General features: G+C 35.2%; 3 protein-coding genes across 4 annotated transcripts; all 3 read right to left on the reverse strand.

Annotated features, from left to right (window-relative positions):
* Positions 1 to 480: 480 nt before the first annotated feature.
* LOC127135130 (ABC transporter D family member 2, chloroplastic) lies at positions 481 to 5,566 on the reverse strand. 2 transcript variants are annotated; one of them, XM_051061931.1, is made up of 10 exons: positions 5,030 to 5,566; positions 4,690 to 4,924; positions 3,394 to 3,461; positions 2,740 to 3,066; positions 2,468 to 2,632; positions 2,120 to 2,348; positions 1,679 to 1,917; positions 1,278 to 1,593; positions 931 to 1,190; positions 481 to 831 (listed from the first exon to the last, which is right to left on the reverse strand). In XM_051061931.1, exons 1-10 carry the CDS (start codon positions 5,273 to 5,275, stop codon positions 655 to 657), a joined length of 2,262 nt encoding a protein of 753 aa, XP_050917888.1. In that variant the 5' UTR covers positions 5,276 to 5,566; the 3' UTR covers positions 481 to 654. The 2 variants fall into 2 exon arrangements, with proteins under 2 accessions (XP_050917888.1, XP_050917895.1); XM_051061938.1 differs by lacking the exon at positions 5,030 to 5,566 and having other exon boundaries at positions 3,394 to 3,475; positions 4,690 to 4,865.
* An 8,148-nt stretch (positions 5,567 to 13,714) lies between these two features.
* LOC127135148 (uncharacterized) lies at positions 13,715 to 14,152 on the reverse strand. The gene has a single exon (XM_051061944.1). The coding sequence runs from the start codon at positions 14,099 to 14,101 to the stop codon at positions 13,865 to 13,867; it is 237 nt and encodes a 78-aa protein (XP_050917901.1). The 5' UTR covers positions 14,102 to 14,152; the 3' UTR covers positions 13,715 to 13,864.
* A 1,562-nt stretch (positions 14,153 to 15,714) lies between these two features.
* Positions 15,715 to 18,859, reverse strand: LOC127135154 (uncharacterized). The gene is made up of 5 exons (XM_051061949.1): positions 18,432 to 18,859; positions 18,220 to 18,354; positions 17,949 to 17,986; positions 17,799 to 17,865; positions 15,715 to 16,288 (listed from the first exon to the last, which is right to left on the reverse strand). Exons 1-5 carry the CDS (start codon positions 18,633 to 18,635, stop codon positions 15,899 to 15,901), a joined length of 834 nt encoding a protein of 277 aa, XP_050917906.1. The 5' UTR covers positions 18,636 to 18,859; the 3' UTR covers positions 15,715 to 15,898.
* Positions 18,860 to 22,524: the final 3,665 nt, after the last annotated feature.

Genomic DNA, 22,524 nt, shown 5'->3' on the forward strand with positions numbered 1-22,524 from the left:
CGAAGAATTAATTACATTTAGGGCCCAGCCCAAGTCCCTCACAGAACCGATAACAGACCAAGGAGTGACTGTGAAAGAGATCAAGCGCGGGGTATGCAAGTGATTACGATAATGGTAATGTTAATCCTGAACGAACAAATAAAAACATGCAGATTACAAAAATGTTAATGCAGATTGGAAAACCAATCCAGCATTAGAAGGAAATACGAAGATGAATGATATCAGGAGGAGGATGATATTGAGTTAGTGCACTCAGAAACATCATGGAATGAGATTTAAGGCAAGGAGTCAATAAGCTAATAACTCTAAGGAATGGTATGCATGGAAAAGAAGGATGCAGGAAGCATTTTTTTAGGGGGGAAAATGGTTATGCTGGCTGTAAAGGAAATTGATCAACGCCAGCTACGATTCCAGTTAGTATCGAGAAATAGAATGCAGAAGGAATGACATGCATGCAAAAATGAAAAACATTCTAGAGAATATTGTAGAATTATATAAGTGTTTCTATAAACCTGTATCTAAAAATCGAATGTTATAACTCAACTAGTTTCTGAGGGAAAACCTATATAGTGACATCCATATTCCTAAAAATTGTCATTCAATGAATTTGAAACATAGATGTCAATACTGAAAACCCGCTACAATCATACATTTCTAAATTTTTAGAGAGGATTCGCGTCTAGTGGGTTCAATGCACCAATTTGGCTGTTCGTTGTTAGAATCGGTCGCTGATATGCGTAGGACTCTGTCATGAAAGTCGCATAAGGTTGATCTATGGCCAACACTGATGTATGTTACGCCTTCTGCCGCAATCTTTTCGTACAGATGAACCTGCAACACAAAAGGCACAAGAAAATTAATCACTGCCACATTGATCAAGTTTGGATTTTGTTGATTTTATTTTATTAACAACTTTTCAGCCAAGAGCACCTCATTGGCTTCATCAAGTGCACTTGTCGACTCATCCAATAGAGCCAGCTGAGGTTTCGAAAGTAAAAGACGAGCAAACGCGAGACGTTGCTGTTCTCCCAGAGAAAGAACACTAGACCACTCATGTGTTGAATCCAAACCGAATCGAGCCAATATGTAGCCAAGACGGACATCCTCTAAGATCTTTATCAAATCATCTGTTTCCGGCTTCACAAGTTCGTTATTCATATCATCTGAGTTTGACAAAAAAGTAAGCACATCTGCACAGCAATTTTCAGTCTATCAGTAAATCATACACATTATTCCAGATTTAGGTGTACCAGAAAAAGAAGCTAGAAATCACATACCTTTTTCATTACTATCTGATGTGGGAACTACATCATCACCCCAAGTTGGATAAAGTAATTGTTGGCGAAGAGTACCTAAAACCATGTACGGCTTTTGAGGTAGGAAAAAAATTCCGGATTTTCTGCTTATGGATTTTCCTCCGTCTTCCATTGAGTCACGAGCTGTATTTATTAAAGGAGTATTCACATCTGAACTAAATTTCTCAGTGTCTTCCCCTTCTTTTACATAGTATATGATCTTTCCAGTACCAGTTTTCCATAGACCAGCCATAGCTCTTAACAAAGAAGTTTTTCCACTTCCACTTGGTCCTGTTATCTGTTAATTCGGTTACATTTGAAATGCATAAGTAAAACCCTACAGTTTTTATAAGTTAATGGTAAGGGGAGAGTTTCTTTCTTACCAGTAAATTATCCTTTTGCTTGATTGCCAATGATAAGTCTCTAATAAGTGTAGATTCACTTGGTGTCTTGAGAATCAAATTTTCTATCTCTAATAATGTTTCATGTTTCTCTTGTGGAGTTAATCCGTTAGATTCAAATACAGGTGAACTTATAAAGTCTTTGTATATAATATCTATGTCTTCCAAAGAATCGGGAAGAGATTTAGAGTTGCTTCTGTCCAAAACATCATCGAATTCACCTGCATATGCAATATAGAAACTGTTAGTCAGTAGTATACATTATACTCGAGAGGTGGCCGCAAAAGCATGTGTGCGACAACAGATGGAACAAACCATGGTTATCAGTATCTTTCGATATATGCAAACCATGGTTATCTTATCAGTATCTTTCAATATATGCAAACCATGTCTAGATAAGATAAGGGAAAAAGAATGATGTACCTAAACGATTAATGACGGCGGAAAAAGCACTTAATGCTTGAAACTGGTACACAATGAGAGAAAAGTCACCAAGGATGTGATTAAAAGCAGATACTGACTGATTGATGACACCAAACTCGATTTTTCCAGAGAAATACATTGGAGCAACAACAGCAGCAGGAAGAATTTGAATGACATAGCGATAACCACTGGTGAAGAACTCCAGATTTCTAGAAGAAATCAGCAATTGCTGTAAAAGAGAATTATAAATATTTCATCATGTTAACATAAGGTAGCCGCAATGAAAGAAGATAGGGTTTCAACAACAGATTTAAAGGGAAAAAGTAAACATAAGAAGAAAAATCTTACAGTCAGATTTTCGAAAGCACTTTTGAAGCGCGTCAGAAGAAGTTGCATCTCACTCTCTTCACCGCCATAGAAAGCAATTGATTCAGCATTTTCCCGAACCCTTACAAGTCCATAACGAAAGTCCGCCTCCTTTTTCTCTTGCAAGAAATTTAAAGTCACCAGGCCCTGTCATTTTCACCAATTCCAGTAAATGAAAATCGAACTACTTAAAAAGTCCTCTTGGAAGTTTTGCCTTGATTTAAAAATAACGCTTTAAAATAATAGACAATTACCTTTCCGAGGAAAACACTGATAGCTGTACCACCAATAGAGTATATGAGAAGAACAACAAAGAGTGGAGGATATATTCCATATAAGATGTTACTGAATGAGATTAAGTCTACGGCAGCGTTGAAGAGTGTCAAAGAGAAAGAAAGGGCTGTTCCGGTGAAAGAACTTAGATCATCAACAATTCGCTGATCTGGATTATCGATAATTGACTGTGACTGAAGTTTATAGAAAGTCTGATTCTTCAAATAGCGATCCATGTAATACCTCGTCATCCAAGACCTCCATCTCAATGAAAGAGTTTCTCTTGCATAATCTCTCAATACAAAAAACTGGAACACAGTGATGAATAAGGTTAGAAATTTAGGAAGAGGTTTGGAATAAGGTACAACAAACAAAAAGTTGCAGAAGCATCCATAGAGCTTGCATTCACGTCTTGCTAGAAAAGTTCAGAAAAAAGAAAGACACATGACATTATGACTTGGCCTTTTTTTTTTGTTTTCACCCTCTGGTTCCTAGGGGAATGGGGCCCTAGTAATCCAAAGTTCGGCCAGAGAAGTCATAGGTCTGGCCAAGCATTAGTCCCACCAGGAATCATTCTAAAAACTAAAGCAAAGTCTAGCAGAACTATACCTAAGAAAGTGCAGCAATGTGCTCACCGGGATTCCTCCAGCAAAGCCACCCAAGTAGTAAAGTAGCTGCTTCGTAAATTGCTCTTGATCCTTGTCTTGCATTAATAAACTTAAACAGGTTCAGTTGATTGTTGCCACTTCATACTAGAGTAAATAGTTTATTAAACAAAAGAACAGCAGAAAACTCATATACAAGCAAACTATGTAAGTTCAAATAGATGATCTTAGAATTTGGGAGGGGGGAGGGAGCAGTTTTGGCGGTTGCCTATATGATTAATCGGGTTCTATCTCTTATTATATAAGGAATGTTAAAAGTCCCATGTTGTATGAGATAGTCTAAAAATAAATTTATAATTGGGAGACATTCATCACTCTAAAAGCTGGTTTTTGTAGAGTTCAGTAAGGCCTAACCCAAATTCTAGCATGGTATCAGAGCCGAATTTTACAGGCATCAGGGTTGTCGATGGCGGATGATGGTCCATGGAAGAGAGCCAAAATCCCGCCATACTGACCACTTTGCGCCGCCGTTATAGTGGATTATGGCAGAAAAACCCACAATATGGGCCAATATTTACCATCGCGGCAAGCCCAAAAATCGCCATGTATATCCGCCATAATGTTGCCATGGCAGATATTTGATAACACTGACAGGCATGTTGTGGGAATTGGACTCTGGCCCACGTTGCGGCTGACGGTGGGTATTGAAGTAGCATTTGAGTCCCAAATTGCCATGGTTCCTGTGATTCGCATTCTACACATGTGCTTGGACACCCTAATCAATTGAGCTAGCTTTTGGACTGAGATCCCAGCCCATTTAACCGATGATAAATGGAAGATTGAGGAATGCTAGATTGCTAGCATCATACTACTTTAAGATACCGGATTACACATTTTCTATACTTTCAATTACACTTTTTTACAGACAAACACTAGTTGTTAGTACGCATGGTGTTAGTAGCCAGAGTCTGAATTTTAGACTCAATTCTCAAACTCCTAGGGTAATATCAGAGTCATCTTAAGTTTAAGTTTTTGGAGGTCCTGTGTAGCTTAGCCACGATTCAACTACAACAACATTTACGGGTCATATTTAACTAAATTTTAACAATGGCAAGGATTTTATGAGACCCTATATAGGATTTAGCCGTAATAGTTTTTGGGCCCGCGGTGCAGTAGCGCATCTTGCACACCGACACCGTCAAACACTGTCCTTAATAATACTACTAATTACTAATAGTAATACTAAAATGTAATAAAGAGTATATTAGCATTCTTCATGTAAGTTAGCACAGAACTAATGCCCATAATTAGAACAAATAAACTTACTGGCAAGTGCATTATAGAAATCTCTCCCTAGAAAACTGAATCCAACACTAATTCCAGTGGTAGCCAAAGTGAGAATAAAAACACTAGCCAGCTGCAATCTTGCTTGGACCTTATCATCAGAACTCCAATAAGGAGCAGCCACTTTCCAGAACCTTCTAAACAGCGTCTGAAGATCAGGATTCTCCCCCTCTGCAGCCACAGCACCATCACTCCCTCCTCCCAATTGCCCCTGTTTCTGCACACTCACCAACAAAAGTTTCAAACTTTATAACATAATCAACGACCCATCAACCAAATCTTCAACAAAATCAACATTAAAAGCAAGAACAAAAAGAAAAACCTTATCGAGATCAACTGGTAATAGAGATTTTCCAGATTCAGATGAAGAGAAACATTTGTTCAAATTCCTCCTCTTGAAATGCCTTCCATTGGAAATAGGCATAATGGACGATTGTTGTGAAAATTGGGTAAGGAAAGTGAAACCTTGATGAAGTTGCACATGGTGATTGAATTGATTGAAGGAAGGGTTTGATTTATAAGAAAAGAATAAAAGTGGGTTCGAGATTTGTTGAGTCAGCAAAATCATATTTTATTATTAAATTAAAAAAGAGAAACTTCCTTTCTGGGTATTCTTAAATTTGGTCTAAAACAATAAATACATGTAACATGAATGCTTGGTTTTGCTGTGTTTTCGTGAATGCAAAGATATAGGCAACATTGTCGTACCTTGTTGTAATAGTGAAATGTGTTGAGTGAGTGAGTGAAGAGGAAAATTGGGAGCAGCAATGAATGAATATCGGTGAATTATCCGTAAGGTGTGATTTTGTGTGATCCATACGTTGCCACGCAGAGAACGTTAAGCTTCCATAGCCATCAACTAGCCCACTGCATTGTTACAAATTCTTGTTTGTTTTGAATTTTATTCTTTTTGTTATATTTTTTTTTTTAAATTAATCCAAAATGTATAAGTACCAAATACTTTATTTATTTATTTTCGTCGTCAATATTAATATCCGGTGTACTTAATTTATTAATCTGATTTGAAAATCAGTTCTGCCATCAAGTAATTTCAATCCTATTCTAATCATAATGACAGAGATCGAACCGTAGTCATCTCTATTAAATTTAATGTTAATCAAACTTGCCTAACTATAGATTGGTAAAATTACCAAATTGATTTTTATTTTATTTTTTGGATAAGGAAAATGTATTTTTTTATACTTAATATGTTGTTTAAAAAAGGAAATTATGGTATGTGTAATTAGATTAAGGGATTAAAATGATAAATATTCAATTAAAGTTCATCCTAACTCTAGTTTTAAAAAAAAGTATATTTAAGTCTGTCCACCTACGCCTCGAATCTAACAAGAAAAATCGATTTAATTAAGGATGAGGTAGGTGCAAAAAAAATCCTGTTTTTAATTACGGGGCGGGGGATGTTAGTATCCGCCTCACACCAACCCATGTCTCCATCCCGACCTATTAAATATATTTTATTATTTTTATTTTTAATAATTTAATTAAATTTATTAGAATTTTATTTTAAATATATAGGTTAAATAAAAATGACCCACTATTATCAGTATTATTAAAATGATCAAATATTTAATTTAATTATTAATTGACAAATGTTAGCATGTGCCCCAAGGGCACAAGTTAATGATACATTTATAGAAATATTCTTTTGGAATGCGTGCATTTAATTTCTTAAACTTAAAATTTTATTTTATTCCACACAAAATTTTCAATAGTAGTAACCTTAACTTGTACCCCAAGGGCATAAGTTAGCAAGACCCTTATTAATTTGTGTTGTTCTAAAAAAATATGCATTTTAAATAAAAATTATAATTTATCCGGGTGGGGGCAAGACGGAGCGGAGAAACTCATTCTCCGTTGGGGGCGGGGTGGATGGTCATTTGTTAACCCTGATTGGGGGCGAGATTCATACAAGGAGGCGGGGCAGGTGCGGGTTTGGGAATGCTTAAACTCGTACATACTCCACCTTGTTGCCATGTCTAACTTGCAATATATCTTTGAAGAGTAAAATCATATGTGAGTTGGGTGACATTAGGTTAAAGATGGATATTAATAGAGTTTATGATATGCTTGATTGGGATTACCTCGTAGAGAGAGATATCATATTGCCAATGAGTTTTGGTACACACTAGATCAATTAAAAAATGTTATGTGTTAGGATTGTCATGAAGAAGGTTTTTCTATTAAATCTTTGTCAAGAATACAATCAATCACATTTAAAAGACTAAATATTCATTGAACTTCACATTATCCAACACAAGAGTTTTACCTTGTGGTGAGATTGGTAAGAACTAAAGATCGAGAATTCAGATTATACATTACTAAACAAATAGTTATACAAAAATGTAAAGCTAAGAAGTCGCGACAATCATTTTCAACCTTCTTATTACATGTGATCTTTGGTGTAGTGACTTTCATAATCAATTTCGCAACAACAAAGGAAATTAGTTCAGAGAGATGGTAGAGGCAACTAATTCTTCTAGATTTGTTGTTGTGGATAAAACATGTGCAAGTATACACAATCAAATAAATAGTAAGTGATAAAAAAAACATTGATCACTGTGAGGATTGGGTTTAAACATTTTCATAAACCATTTGAAACAACTAAAGTAATTCATAAGGCAAGAAAAGATTAATATTTGGTTTTATGCAACAAGATTGAAAATGATAATAATGTGAAACATAGTTTGCAAATATGTTAGACAATGATCCATTCCATGATTTTATCTAGTGTTTGTAGTAATGTGTGGTGTCATGTCATGTGAGGTCGGAGTTAAATCTTAAGGTGTTTGTCAACAACATGAAAATATATGCAACAGTACACTAAGATCACCTTATGGCTAAGTCTTCAATAGCACAACTAAACTTAAAGTAAAACTTGTCATGTTTACCCATAAGTCTCTAATCCGTTATATATAAAGTAATTAAGTAAGCAAATCATGTCTACTCACCATTTTACCATATTAGTTTTTGAAATTCATTTACTAACCATTATCGCAACTTAATAAAATTCCATTTAACTCTAAGATGATCATACCCAAAATTAAATGTACGAAAAGAATATATAATAACTAAACATAACATAAAACACATTCATTCACATTCAAATACTACTTGTTCATGGAATTTCACAGTATCCAACAAAAATAGAAGTTAGCTCATAGTGAGCAAAGATAGAACTAAGTACAAAAATATTATATTACATATTTTCATACAAATAGTAGAAATTGATAAAATTTAAAGAATTAATAATAATCCTTTTTAGACTTCTAATTGCAGGTGATATTTAGTGTGGTTCATTTGTGCGTCAACTTTACAACAAAAATGCAATGGAGTTAGGGAATGATATTTATAGTTTTGGTTTGTCATTTACTTAACTTCTCCTTAATTCCTTTCAAGTTACCCTCTAATGTAGAGTTTCCTTTCAATTTGTAGACCCTTTTTTTGTCTTCGAGTCAACCTCATTTTATCCAATTAGTATTGACCTAAAATTGGAGCATATTTTCTTTTAAGGTAATAATGTGATAGTACATTGCACATGTGTGACAATTTTCACTCTTCCTTGAAATTTTTCAGCCTTATACATTCCTTGTCGACTTAGGAAATATCTTAACATATAATATCTTCTTTTGTTTTAGTTTTTTCAAGTGTCACGGCTCCAACCATCATCTTCTCACACTTAAGCTTGCTAGGAATCAATAATTAAGCATCATCGTGACACTAATCATCACTAGAACTAATCTTCCACATTAAAAACCAAGTGAAGTCCACAAAAAACACTATGTGTTGAGCTATAAATTATAACAATGTGGCTCAAAACATATCAAACTAATACTTTTCATCTAAGATGCAAGGGATGCATTCAACTATTTAAGACCTAAATAACTCGAATAAGTGGAGTTATCACACCCTCAAACTTGAATCTTAATATGTCCTTAGGTGATTACACAAAGGTTTCACATAAATTTGTCAATCTATTGGATGAATTATGATGATATCAACACACTATAGAAACAAAGCTTTTAAGTTCAAAGTGTGTTCAAAATTTGGCATAACTTGCATAAAATCTATAATATTTGATGTGTGTGTGTGTGTGTGTGCGCGCGCGTGCAATCGTGCGTGTGTGTGTGTGTATGTGTGTGTGTGCGCGTGTGCGTGTGACTTATGACATACGATATCACTTAATCAAACTTATTGAAAATATATAACATGTTTTCTAGTTTATTTTTACTTTCTATTGTTCTAAGGTTTGAATCCAAGTTTTAATAAGAAATGATATTATTCCTTTCGGGAACTTAGGATTTAGACTTTATTAAGTTCAAGGGGTTCTGCTTGCATTTTTTTTCTTTTTTTTTCTTTATATTATGGATATTATTTTATAAATCATAGATGTATTACTTTCATTGTGTTCATCAGTCGCGGATGTATTACTTTCATTGAGTTCCATCAAAGAAATAAGAGTAAATACTTTGGATGAAGCTTTTGGAAACTATGATGGATAAGACTCAATTTGAGGTGAAGGTTCCTATTAGGGATACTAATAGTAGTGAGAGAACGATTATAGAGGCCTCTAATTATCATTTGACTCGTGATAAGATAGGGAGAAAGATTGTATCATCTCAAAGGAACGATTATACAGGCCTTGGGTATTATACTTTAAATGTGAATGAAGGATTGTAAAACTCAAAAACAGAGACCTTCTGGTAGGAATTTTAAAGTAGGTGGAGTCAAAGATGATTGAAGAACCATATTTGTGTCTTGTTAGATTATTGAAGCTGGGAAAAGGTGATTGGGAGAAAGTGGATGTAAGTGGTAAAATAAAGGTTCAAATGAGGCTTAAACTTTATAAAAGTGTTCAATAGATGTTGAATTGGTCGAGAGTAGTAAGGGGATTGATGAGTAAATTGGAATCACCATGGTTTCAATTCAATGTGTTGAAGTATCTCTTAAAATCTTAAGTGATGAAGAGAAGAAAACATATTTAGAGATTGCAAAAATCAGAAATCAACTTAAAATTCGAAAGAGGTCAGTAGTGGGGACGACTGAGGGTTTGGTTGATGGAGAGTGGACATGGCCGGTAGCAACTTCGTCGAGTCGATCCTAGCGGACGATTCGGTTCTTTCGAATATTGGACCATGTCTAAGTACTTTGTGTGTATTGGGCCAGGAGCAACGACAAACCTGAGTTTTTGCTGTGGTGGTAGAAGAGCTTACCTGCAAGGTTAGCACTCCAACACTCAAGTTAGGATGTGAAAGAGATAAGTGAATGAAGTTTGAATTTGAAATTGTGTTCCTGAATTTGGTGCGCTTACTCTTTATATAGTGGAGCAATTATAACAACCCTTTTATTTTTTACGCGTATAGTGCGGGGAACCTTTGGATGTATCCTGACTTTAGATCTTTTGTACCTTTCCTTATGGTAGTTTGCATGTGTTTTAATAAAATTGGATAAATCCTTGATTCCTTTGGATCGTCATCCAATGGCCATTCTAGTCGGCACGAAAAACTTGCCCCTCAAGCCCCTGTCTTCGTATGATAGTGCAGGGGTTTGTCGCATTAGTCTCATTCATGATAGTCATTTTTTGCATAGATGAAAACCAAAATAAGACATTATTGTTTTTGGGTGATTCACTCATTTAATGCACCTCGTGCTTCAAATTTCTTTTCGTAGGTTCCCTCATAGTCACCTTCAGGAACTGAAACACTTAAGTGTCTTCTCGATGTGATATGAATCATTGATAGAGTTTATTCCTTTTAGAAAGTCATCATACAATTCTTGAGGAGTCGGTTGCATATTTCTTTGAAACGTTCTTTTGCTTCATTATTATTTGCACTTTCCATGACGCTTCCTTTTCTGCACCTGAAGGAAGTAGTATTCATCATGAGTAAAAAATTAAAAGAAGATACTTCTGCCTCTTGGGTTGATCCTGCTTTTTCCTCAACTATTTCTATCTTTGTTCGAGAGAGTGGGGTTAACGGAGCCTTTCTTGACGTGGTTCATTTTTGTACAAGAGCATCTTGACTCCTAATGAAGATAAGAGAATTTGTAGCTAGTATGGAGAATGGTTCATCCCTTTCAATGAATGTACCTTTTCGATCATTGGTCTTCGGTTTCCTATCAACAACTTCAAAATAGAGGTTTTGAACCACTTGATGGTTGCCTCATCGCAGTTACATTGTGCGAGTTAGGCGTATGTTAAAGTTTTCTAGTACTTGTGTGAATATTTAAAGGAGAAACCCTATTTGTTCCTTTTCTTCCATATTTTCAAATTTCAATGTAGTTATGTGGCTTAGGCGTTGAGCCATGGTTTGATTAATTTGGTGCAAACTGTTTATAATTTTGGGATGTTTTTGGAGAGCTTGAAGCATTTCGAAATTGATTATATTGGGTCACCTCATCCACCTAGAGGCTCATGCAATGATATGCACCATAGCCAACAAAGTGGAAGGCAGGTGTAGTAATCTGTTTCCCAAATACTTGAACGATGATCACTTTTTGATGGGGAGTGGATTGTATGTTTATAAGGAGGATGACCTTTCCCAAGAGGATCTATAATTGAAGAAATTGTTGGTTGGTTTCGTCAAAGAGTTGAGTTACCCCGAGGGTATTACTCATTGGGATGAAGCTTCACGGAAGTGCTTGAAATGACTTATTGACACTCGTATGTTGATGAATGCCCGCACCAAGGATGAAAAGAATGTCATTTTTTGTGAATTCTGGAGGTGTTCGGTCTCTCTATCGTATGTTCAATTATTTGTAATGTACTTACTTTGGTAATCATTATTTGGAAACTTAATTAAGGATGAAGAGGTGTTCCGCTTATTGGGACAAGGAATTCGACAAACTTAAATTATAGTGGGGCCTTCAAATGCTTCGAGCCTGGTTGGTGTTTCTTCCTCCTTAGGGCCTGTCGAGGGTGTCGGTGCTTTGAATGACCCTTGTCAACCATTGTGTGAGTCAAATCCTCCAAAAATATTATGTGTCTACCTCAGAAGAGGATTGTTCTTACTTAACCAACCTGGCCAAGCGGGCTCTTGAGGAGGAACTGTCAACTCTGACACGTTATATGTGGCACGCTTTTGCTGCTCTTGCCATTGGTAGGGCCGCCTATTAGGATTCTTTCTTGTTCGATCAATGATGCAAGGAGAATTAGCAGATAAAAGAAAGTATCTGTAACTTGACACTCCAGCAAGATATGTACCTGCAAAAAATACATGAAGCACATGCTTCTTTAGTTGGAGTATGTGATGTTTTGAGTTCCCTAAATCTCCCTAACTCGTTAGTTTACCAATTGACTCTTTTGGTGATGAGCGTAACATGGAGGGATAATGCCTTGGCTTATGCTTGGTCTACTTTATCGGCTACACGTGTGTGTGTCTCTCTGTAGTTCAGAGAGATCTCAAAAACCTGCACCTTGAATGCCTCTTTTGCTCATAATTTAAATGAATCATCCAATGCTAGTACGGCAGATATTTTAGAGTCCTTTGAAAATGCCTTGCAACAAGTATAGAATTTTCACTTTTCTCTATGTATTTTGAGGGAGCAAGTGTGGTTATACCCAAATGCTCAAAGATGGGAAGATCGTCTCATTGAGGGATTAGTTTTTTTCCATTGTAAAGTGTGAGTGAAACGGAATAGATATGGTTACATTGTTCTTACTTGTTGAAGGAATATGTTTATTTGATCTTGGGTTCTTTTCTTTGGACTTTGCATGAACTTACGAGGTATTCCCTCAATGTTTATTGGACGTTTCTGGGATTATGCATGGCCAAGGGTCGACACCCCTCTCCCCAAGTGAAAACATGGTTTGAGGTCGACGTGTGGCCAACCCACCACAACATCTATAGTGGATAACTATTATAGGGGGTGGATTGATATTATCGTTTTATTCGTTTAGCCATTTTCTTTGTGTATGTGTTTTGCATTTTAGGGTTTTGATTGTTGTGGGCACACATGTGTAGCGTTTGCGAAAGCACCCTTGAGTCTTTGTATTGGGGCTTCAATCCCTTCGATTGTGCTCCGGACTCATCATTACCTTATACCATCACAAAGAAAAATAATATTTCATATTATGTAATTCTTTCATTAGCAACTGGTAGCTCGTCGTAGATATACAAATTTGAAACATAATCAGAAGGGTTGGCTGCCACTTATTCTCCTTGCTTTGCATCTTGTCAGTTTAGCCGCTTTGCATCTTGTCAGTTTAGCCGGGAGGTCAGATGTTCATGCTCTTGAGTTGGCTCGTTAGGGAGATTATATTGATTTCCATTGTCATGTTATCCCCTGGTCTTGCCGGCTCACCATAGAGGTTAATAAAAATAGTTGAAAGCACAAATCATGTTGAGGAACATGGGTGACCTGGATAAAATTTTCTCATCTTCTCATCCTACCTCCTACGTAATAGAAGAATCAAATATTAAAGTGTAACACAATATATATCTTACGTTTAATATAGCGGACAAAAGAGTAATTCTACTCATAGACATTATCACAAATATTTTATCATATCCCATAAATATTTATTGTATTAAATATATTATTTAATAAAATTATCAATGTCACAGGAAACTATAGAATCACATAGGTAAACAAATTGATATGTAATATAATAAATAAGAAATACCAATGCAATGCACACAAGGGTATTATAGAAATATCACTTAGTGAAATACAACAAGATAATTTATACACTCACACTTATATCGTTTCATATTGTTTTGTGAACACATGTAAACAGTATATAAACAATAAACAATGTCATATGAACAGTATAAAATTGATTAATAAAATATAAAAATTTAATTAATAAATAATAAAAAATTGATTAATAAAATAATAAAAAAATTAATTAATAAACATTCAAATATTAATAATCACATAATTTTATATTAATACTCCTTAATTAAAAATAAATAAAAAAACAATTTATATTAATATTCCTTAGATAAAAATAAAAAATAAAAAATAAAGCGTAGAAATTTCAAACATATTAACGAAAGAAAGTTGATGTAAAATAAAACGAGAATAGAAACATACACCAAGACAAATTTATAGCAATTTACATCATCAACCACAACTTATTCCTTTTTATTCCACAAACTACAGTCCCATTTACAAGAACAAAAAGAACAGAAAAGAACTAGCCAGTGCCTGTGACTCCAAGGTCTTTCTTATTTTCATCTCTACCAGCACCAAAAACAGGACCACCTTTTCCAGCAGGATCATGGACCTTCTCTTGAAGCTTATCAACTTGAATGCCTCCTTGATCTTCCTTCGAAAGCAAATCAGTTCTTGTACGATTCTGTCCTCCTTCTATTGATTCATATGTTGTTGCTGTCTTTGACTCTTTTGGTTGTGCTCCTTGTGCCCCTGACATTATTCTCTCTAATATTCTTCTTCTTCACTTCAAATCTTATATTATATGCTTTTTCACTCATTCATTTATAAACTTTATATAGTGTAGGACTTATCAACCCACGTCTTATGTTAGCATGCCATAACTCTACACGTGTACATCACTTGTGCCAAACGTCACGTTGCCTTTACTTTTCTGCCACGTTTGTTTTAAAAATAAATTTATATATTTATTTGACAATGAATTGTTAAAAAGAGAATTATTTAATTTATTATTTGGCAAGTATGTTTCTTCACAATGTAACAGTTTTTCATGCTGACAAACTCTCGTTGGTTTTAAAATCCTCTTTAAGGTGACTCTTTTACCATACTATTCCCTTTTTGAAATTTTAATCCCAAATTATCCTAATTTGAAAAAAAAATCTCATAATACCCTACTTTTAGAACACACTCGTCCAATAAATACACAAGTCATTGAAGAGGAAATTTTGAATGTAGAAAATCGGTCAATGAATAAATTTGAAAAGAGAATTTTGAATGTAAGAACTCGGTGAATGGATGGCTGAATGGTTAAAGCATTTGTTTTAATTTCTTTTATTTATTTTAAAAGTTTTAATTAATTAACATTCCTATTATTTACTCTTTGTCATCGTATTCATATGGATTAAGACACTCAAATTCATTAAATGCATTTTATTATCTTCATAAAAAATTATACATAACATCAATATTTTTAAATAATAATTAATTATATTATATATAATATTTATTGTTTCTCATAGTAATTAATTAGAACTTTAAAAAAAAATTGAAACTCCTTCCATCACTCGGTCATTCATTGGCCGAGTTCCTACTCCGAAATTTTCTTTTCATAGATTCGTCCTTTCATTAGACGAGTGTATGTTAGAAATAGGATATTTTGGAGTTTTTTTTTAAATTAGAGTAGTTTGAGATTAAAATTTTAAATATTGGATACTATGGTAAAAAAAAGTCCTTTTAGGAAGGTAATTGGACTATTCCCCAGGGTAAAAATTCATAAATATTACTTATTCAATAAATTTTAAAACAAAAATTATAAATAAGACAAAAGGATATTATTTAAGTCTTATTTATTCATTTATTATTAAAAGGTCAAAATATCATAATTAAAATTAATGTCTTTAATTTTTTAATAATATTAATATTGTTTAGATACATTTCCAAAACATGTATAAAGGGTTTTGAAGAAAGAAAAAAATATTTTTAATTATTATATGATTTTGATACAGATGTTGAAGAAAAAAAATATTTTTTAAAAATATTTGTGAAAAAATCGGACACAAATATAACACAATATTTTACGGATTAATTAGAAAATAAAAATAATTTTTCTCTCTCTCTTTCTTCTTTCTTCTTCATTAATTCCAATTTAAAAAAATTAAATTTAAAATAAATTAAAAAATTTCTACTTCTTTATTGGATATCTGTGCATTTTCATGCAAATACTTTTTACATTAATGTGCACTTTCATGCAAATACTTTTTACATTCATGTGACTTTTCCAAGTCATATAGGTTTATGTGCTTTATAGGATGAAATTGAGAAATTGTATGCACTTGTTTTGGCACAAAATTGTATGCTATATTATAGGAGTACTAAGACATCATGTTTGGTTATTTTATTTTCAGTTGATAAAATTAAATACTTTATGATACTTATAATATTTGTTCAAAGAACCCAACCATAAATTCAGCTATACTTGAACTCTTTTTTTACTTTCATTTCTATAACCTATTCAATATAAGGATCCCTTTCTAAAATACTTCATCAAAAATCAAGACTACTTTAAATTAAACACAGCCAAACCCACCAAAAATCCAAGTAAACCACCAGCTACGACTTCAACATCAGTATGACCAACAGATTCTTTAAATGGCAGTAAACCATCAGCAACCAAGTTTGAGATTTCTTCTGAGAAGCCAGAGGATGATAGTAACTCCTCATCACTTTGCCTTTTTTCGCCTTCTCGTTTAACTAATACACGTGCATTGGCTTGTTGTGCTTCCAAAGAAGTGGTTTCATGAGTTTCTTCTAGTTTTGGTGGAATGGATGAACCAGATTGAGAGTTGATCAAAGCATCTTTATGTTTGGAATGTAAATAGTTGACATGCATATTGAGAAGTAGTTTGTTCATTGTCCTAGCATGAATCCCTACTTCTCTTCTTACACCCTGCAAATTACAGAAGCCACAATCTTGATATAATACAACTAAGACCCTGTTTGATAAACAAATTAATTACATGTGTAAGCTATTATAACAAAAAATAAAATAAAACTATTTTCATATAAGTTAAGCTGTTTTTATCAAGGTTGTCAAAATCGGAATCTGGCATAAGATCAGGAGGGGGTTGTAAGATCGTATCTAAGATTGGAAGGTCCTACTCAATTATTTTTGTAAGATCGAGAGGGGTGGCAAGATCGTAATAAAAATCGTATATACTACTAAAGTGGAAATTAATACTACATATTTGAAGTATTTCTAGATGATATTTTCATAGGCATAGTACGCCGCTGAACCGTAATTATTGTGCCTATGTATCTTGTCATCCTTCTCGGCCTGTAATGGTGGTGGCTGGAAAACGGTTGATCGTGGCCATGATCGCACATGATCAATGGTTTTACCATTGTTTTCATGATTTGACAACAACACACGATTCTACTAAGATACAGATCGTTGGGGGTGAGTGAGATCGCAAAGTCGTAAGATTTTAAGATTTAGGTCGAGATTTTGATAATCATGGTTTTCATAAGCTATTTTGAAAAGCTTATCGAAACCAGCACAAAATAGCTTATGGATATATCATATGCTCTCTCGGGACTTACAAGTACCTATCTCAGTAAATGAGTTCAAATAAGTGAATCAAAACTGATTGGAATTACAAGTACTAATAAATTTTCATCTGTGGTAGCAATTTGCTTAAAGAAAATTTGTGTCTGCTAAACTTAAGCCATTGACTTTGGAAACAGTTTTGTCATAGTGAGATACTTACTGGGTGAAACAAAAAGTCTCAAGAGGAGTGGCCGATAATACTATATGTTATGGTCCATTGCTTGGAATAGTGTTGACACAGTCCTAGACGCGGTAGAAGCTTTGCTTTGACCTACGGTGAAGGCAAAAGCGGATAAAAAATACTTGTGAATTCAAGAGACTCTCTCAAGGACGAGTCTGCTTCTGCCTTCACCACAGATCGAATCAAAGCTTCTACTGCGTCTAGGACTCTGTCAAGACGATCCCAGACAAGGGACCATCACATACTAACACTGATTTTGCAATTTACTGTTATGATTCAATTAACCATATATTTTGCACTTCCGTATTATATACGTATGTGTTCAATCCATGATTGAGAACAATTATCAGAGATTTATCAAAAAAAGGAAGTTGTTATGCAGTATATTTACTATTAGTACTAGTTTCTATCACATTCTTTCCTTGTAGATCATTCATTCATGAAATGTTCTATACAGCAGCGATACTCAATATCTTGGAAGATTTTTATTTTAATCCGGCCTAAGATTCCTTCATTAAGTTTGGCATAGCCTCTCAAAGATAGTGGGTTGATTCTAAGTACACTTAACTCCTAACATAGTTAGAAGGAATATCAAAAGACAGTGATGCGAAACGAATAGATAAACTAGATTGAAATCATCATATTTTAACAGAAAAACATCACACACACCTGAGCATCATACATAACCAGACCAGCATAAACAAGTGCAAGACCAAAAATGGGATCTGAGAGGCCTCTGCATTTGGATAATAAACAATGACAAATTATATTTTTAAGAGAGAAAAATGGCATGAACCAGTCACAACTGAATCATTTTACCTCTCAAGGCCAAGGAGTGTTGCACAAGCCACTGTTGCCTATATCCAAAGGAAAACAAATGTCAACAACTATGTGAGAAATAGAATGAAAGTGAAAGTGAAACTCTAGCACTGACACTTCTGAAGAAAAGGCGTGTCCGTGTCTGAAACCGTCATTGACGCTTCTGATTACCTTCAATTTATTCAAGTTTTTCAAACTAGAACTAGTGACAACATGTTAGTGTCGTGTCGTGTCTATGGTGTCCGTGAAATGAAGGATTTGAAGGACATACAGAAGAGTGTGACGAAGGGAAACCTCCCGCTTGAATAAGAGCCTTGACATCAAACTCTTTGCCATACAGAAACACAGAAGTAAATGGCTTAGAAAATTGCCCAATTGCCATAGAAACTCCAGCTGCAATCAGAACCTTAACAGCAGAATACAACAAATGAGAATACAAAAGTCAATTCAGCAAATAAAACAACAAAAAGGAAATGGGGTTACCTTATTCTGGGCAATTTGAGCGATATCATTGAAAAAACCAGCACCAAGAGAAGAAGAAACTATAAAGGTAGAAGCTTTAACCTTTCTAGGAAAACGAAAGGAACCCAGTTGTTGGTGAAGACGAAGTTGGTTCCTTTGTTTGAGTGAATGGCTGAAAAGCGAGGAAGGAGTAACACAGAAGCTTGATTGTTGCAACGACATCATCGTCCCAATCAAATTCAACCAGAAAACATGTTACCTTAAGGTACCTACCTACCTTATATTCGGTCAGAATTTGTTTGGTTCCATCAAAGAGGGAATGATGAATGAAAAAGCGTGTCTCTCAGGACGTGGATAATGTATGGGGAGAAAGAACCTATTCCTATTGCTTGCGCAGTTCACAAAGATTTGTGTCTTCTTCCGGTAAAAGCTTTGAAAGAGAGAAATTATAAACTTTGCAAAAGAAATTTGGTTAAATATATTTTTAATTTTAAATATAGAATATGTTTTATTGGTTTTTAGTTTATATAGTGTCAACAAATTATAAATTTACAAATTGTAACAAATACATGAATTTTATTGGATAATAATTATAAATATTAAAAAAATATTATATATTAAAATAATTTATACTAGAAAAAAAAATTAAACTTATTCTGTGTAGGCTCGAAGGTCCAACAATTATGGTTGAGAGAGAAGAGTGATAGGTATGTTATTCTAGTCAATAATGTAGGTAATCTAGATCCAAAAATATCCATTAGACAGATCTTCAAATCTTTGCATTTCATGTCGATAGATCAATAAGTTATTTTAATCATTATACTATGAGAGCACATAATTTCTCATGTAATTCAAATTTAAATTTTATTCTCCCTATTTTACTCTTATATTGAGTTGGATGTTGGAGTGTTAACTTTATACGTCAACCCCTCTTCCACTGTATCAGAAGCTCAAATCCACAGTTGTAATCCATATCCATCGATCACCAATCAATTATGATTCTCGCGTGAGACATTGGTGTTCCCTGTGGGAATCGACATCTCATTCTTGTGTTTTTCATGTTTGAACATTCATCTCTCGATTCTCTGAACCGAAGATTTCTCGACCTATAATTTCAGATTTCTTGAATTTGAACCATATGTTTATGTTCTGATCCTCTCTGATTGAAGATTAACACCGCTTCTCAGATCTCCATTCATATCCACCAGCAATGGCAGGTTCAGAGCTACTCACTCCAATACAGAGCGCGAGACAGCCGCAATCACTCAAGGTGCAAGAGATCCACCATTTCGTCCTCAAAATGGTAGCGATCAAGTCCTCATAAATTATCCATCTACACCATCGCATCAAGATCATGTTCAGCCTATAACTTCTCAATGAGTCTTTCGACCTCTCTCGTTCTTAGGATATGCTTACAATTTCAGCAAGGTGAATCATCGCTCAGGCCCTAGCACCACCAATGGTACCTACACCATCGACATTACCTGGTTCCTAACTATTGCAAGCTAATCTCAGTGTGCAAGGAGCTAACGAACTACTAAACAATGTTTACAACATGGTTCGGCAACAAAATTCACAAGCAGTGGATAAAAGGTTACTCCTCCTCGAAGAAAGCTTGTGTAATGTAAATTTGAAGGGAAATACAATGCAAGAGGTAATTTCTCGAAGGAGTTATAATGTCGTCCCTGAATCGACATCATCTTGTTGGGATGCAATTCCAAGATCTCCAAGATCTCCAAGCCATCAAAGAATTCATAGATGCCAGACTCCTCCTTTCGGTTCTGAAAGAGGCAGAGGCAATCACACTCCTTCTGAGGTCTTCCACCCTCAGAAGGAGGAAGAACAAGTGGAGAATTCTCCGATTAAAAACGTAAAAAAGCCCCACCACAATTAAAGTCATAACCACACCACCAACGAATCCATCCAGCATAAGGATGCAATCAAGGTCTAAATCAAGAGGGATCATCTGTCTAAGTACACCAAAGACGAAAAGAGAGGTCAAGATGATTCCATAGAGACTAAGTCCCCGACCAAGACAATTAATATCGTGATCGGGGGTAAAAGGTAAGCAACAAAGAAGAAGAAGCACATAAGGAGGAAGCCCTGACAGATTGTGACCATCATGGAAGGTGCCTTGCTATTAAAAGCCTTATACAAGGAGACGATGAAGAGAAAGACCGCATTATTAATGGTCATTAACAAGAAAGGCGGAAGTACATCAACCAATGGCCCAAAAAGACTGATGCTCGGTTTCTGAGAAAGTGAAAAGGTTGGGGGAATCCCGAGAGATATCTTCCCATGGTCATAACAACCATGTTCGATCACTTTGATGTTTCCTAAATTCTAATTGATAGTGGCAGTTGTTTATGTCATCATGTACTTAGAATGTTTCAAGAAGATGTGCCTCAAAAAAGAAAAGTTGTGGCCTTATGAAGGATCCGATCAACAAGCCTTCAATGACACAATGACTCAACCATGGAGGTACATCGAGTTGATGATTACTGTGGGGAAATAGAGAGATGTCAGAACCATTGACTCATAGTTCTTGGTGATTCCCTACAACAACATTTGCAACTGTATCCTTGACAGACCCTACGCGATAACCTTATATGTTGTAGCATCCCCGATTCACCTCAAGATGAAGTTCCACAACCTCCATGGTGAACTATTCACGGTAAATGTTAACCTTGTTGAAGCTAAGAGAATCTACCAGACATTTCAGCAAGACCATAATGAAGGGAGAATACAAATCCATAAAGATAAATGTAAGTTCCATCACCGTCCAATTAAGGGATATGAACATTTGTCTCGTACCACAACTATGACAGATTACACCAGCCAAATAAGCAAAAGTGGCGTATTCCAGCATATTTAAAGTTGTGTGGTGAATAAGCGAGGAAATCAAAGCCCCACCACAATTACTCGTGTTGTCATAAACACCGCAAACGTACAACAAAAGAAACCAAAACCTCACAATGCAAAGCACTCACACAAAGAAAGTGGCAAACCCATAAAATGGTAATAACCGACTCACCCTCTCTTGGTAGCTAGACACTCTAGAGGACGCAATGGGTCTGCTACAACTCAACCTCAGACCAGGTCTTACCAACCTAGGGGAAGCAGTACCAACCCTTGGACTAACATGTTTCCAGAGACGTATAATAAACTTCGAGCGAAGACCTCATAAAGTAAAAGTTAAGCTTGAAGAAATACAATCATGACCTAGCATGTGCACCTTAATCAGGTAATAGCGATATTCAAATATCAATTTCATATATGCACGTTCCCCAATATAGGTTATCACATTTACATATACAAGTCAATCAGGAACGTCAAGTGGGTGGGGGGCATGCCTACTCATTGAGCGAGACAATTTCCCCATCTTTAATTAACTGGTCTGACCATACTTTATCCCTCAAAATTCACAAAGGAGAGTAAAAATGCTCCAATTGTAGTAAAAAAATTCTTACAAGAGTCCGAGATAGATGTAAGGACGACATCAGTCTCTTTATCTAGTTGTTGAACCAAATAGATATTGTCAAGGCGTAAATTTTTGAGATCTCCTTAAGCGGTTGAAAGATATTATTTTGTAGTAGATAATGAAGTCTGAGTGGAATCTAGAGCTTTATCTTTATTTGCCACTTCTCTCACTATGAACGTTACCTAATCAACTAAATAATCAAGGAAGTTGAAAGCACTTAAGGCATCACCAATCTCAGTAAGAGAAATATAAGCCTTTTTTACTTCTTGTTGGTACATATCACGCTGAAGTGTCAAATCAATGACACTTTCATGCAAAATTTGTCTCTCCTTATGAAGTCGATCAGTCAAAAGGATATCCATATGACCAGCTTCACCAATGGCCAAAACAGTAAAGGCCCGTTGGGTATAGTACGCCAGGGTCGACAATTCCTCCTCGAGAGGCTCATCAGTCAGGATGGCGAGGAAAGAGCAATCTTCCTCCGAAGTATACGCCTGATACTCCCATGGAGTACGAGGCCCCTACCGAGCCAAGAAGACGATAGCTAGATACTCGAAGTTGAGGGTAAAATTCTCGAAGTGTGTGACACCCTTCGTGTATCCTAAAGGATCTCAACATAGGGTTGGGTACCGA

Source organism: Lathyrus oleraceus, chromosome 1 (genome assembly GCF_024323335.1).
Source record: "Lathyrus oleraceus cultivar Zhongwan6 chromosome 1, CAAS_Psat_ZW6_1.0, whole genome shotgun sequence".
In the NCBI taxonomy this organism is placed as follows: Eukaryota; Viridiplantae; Streptophyta; class Magnoliopsida; order Fabales; family Fabaceae; genus Lathyrus; species Lathyrus oleraceus.

Excerpts from the sequence above, each read along its gene's own strand:
- LOC127135148 (XM_051061944.1), bottom strand. The coding sequence starts at position 14,101 with ATGTCAGGGGCACAAGGAGCACAACCAAAAGAGTCAAAGACAGCAACA.
- LOC127135130 (XM_051061931.1), bottom strand. The coding sequence starts at position 5,275 with ATGATTTTGCTGACTCAACAAATCTCGAACCCACTTTTATTCTTTTCT. Across the intron at positions 3,462-4,689 it reads TTTCTATAATGCACTTGCCA|ACAAGGATCAAGAGCAATTT; the intron begins GTAAGTTTATTT and ends TATTAATGCAAG. Across the intron at positions 3,067-3,393 it reads GCTTTGCTGGAGGAATCCCG|TTTTTTGTATTGAGAGATTA; the intron begins GTGAGCACATTG and ends ACTGTGTTCCAG.
- LOC127135154 (XM_051061949.1), bottom strand. The coding sequence starts at position 18,635 with ATGATGTCGTTGCAACAATCAAGCTTCTGTGTTACTCCTTCCTCGCTT. Across the intron at positions 18,355-18,431 it reads CTCAAATTGCCCAGAATAAG|GTTCTGATTGCAGCTGGAGT; the intron begins GTAACCCCATTT and ends TCTGCTGTTAAG. Across the intron at positions 17,866-17,948 it reads ACACTCCTTGGCCTTGAGAG|AGGCCTCTCAGATCCCATTT; the intron begins GTAAAATGATTC and ends ATCCAAATGCAG.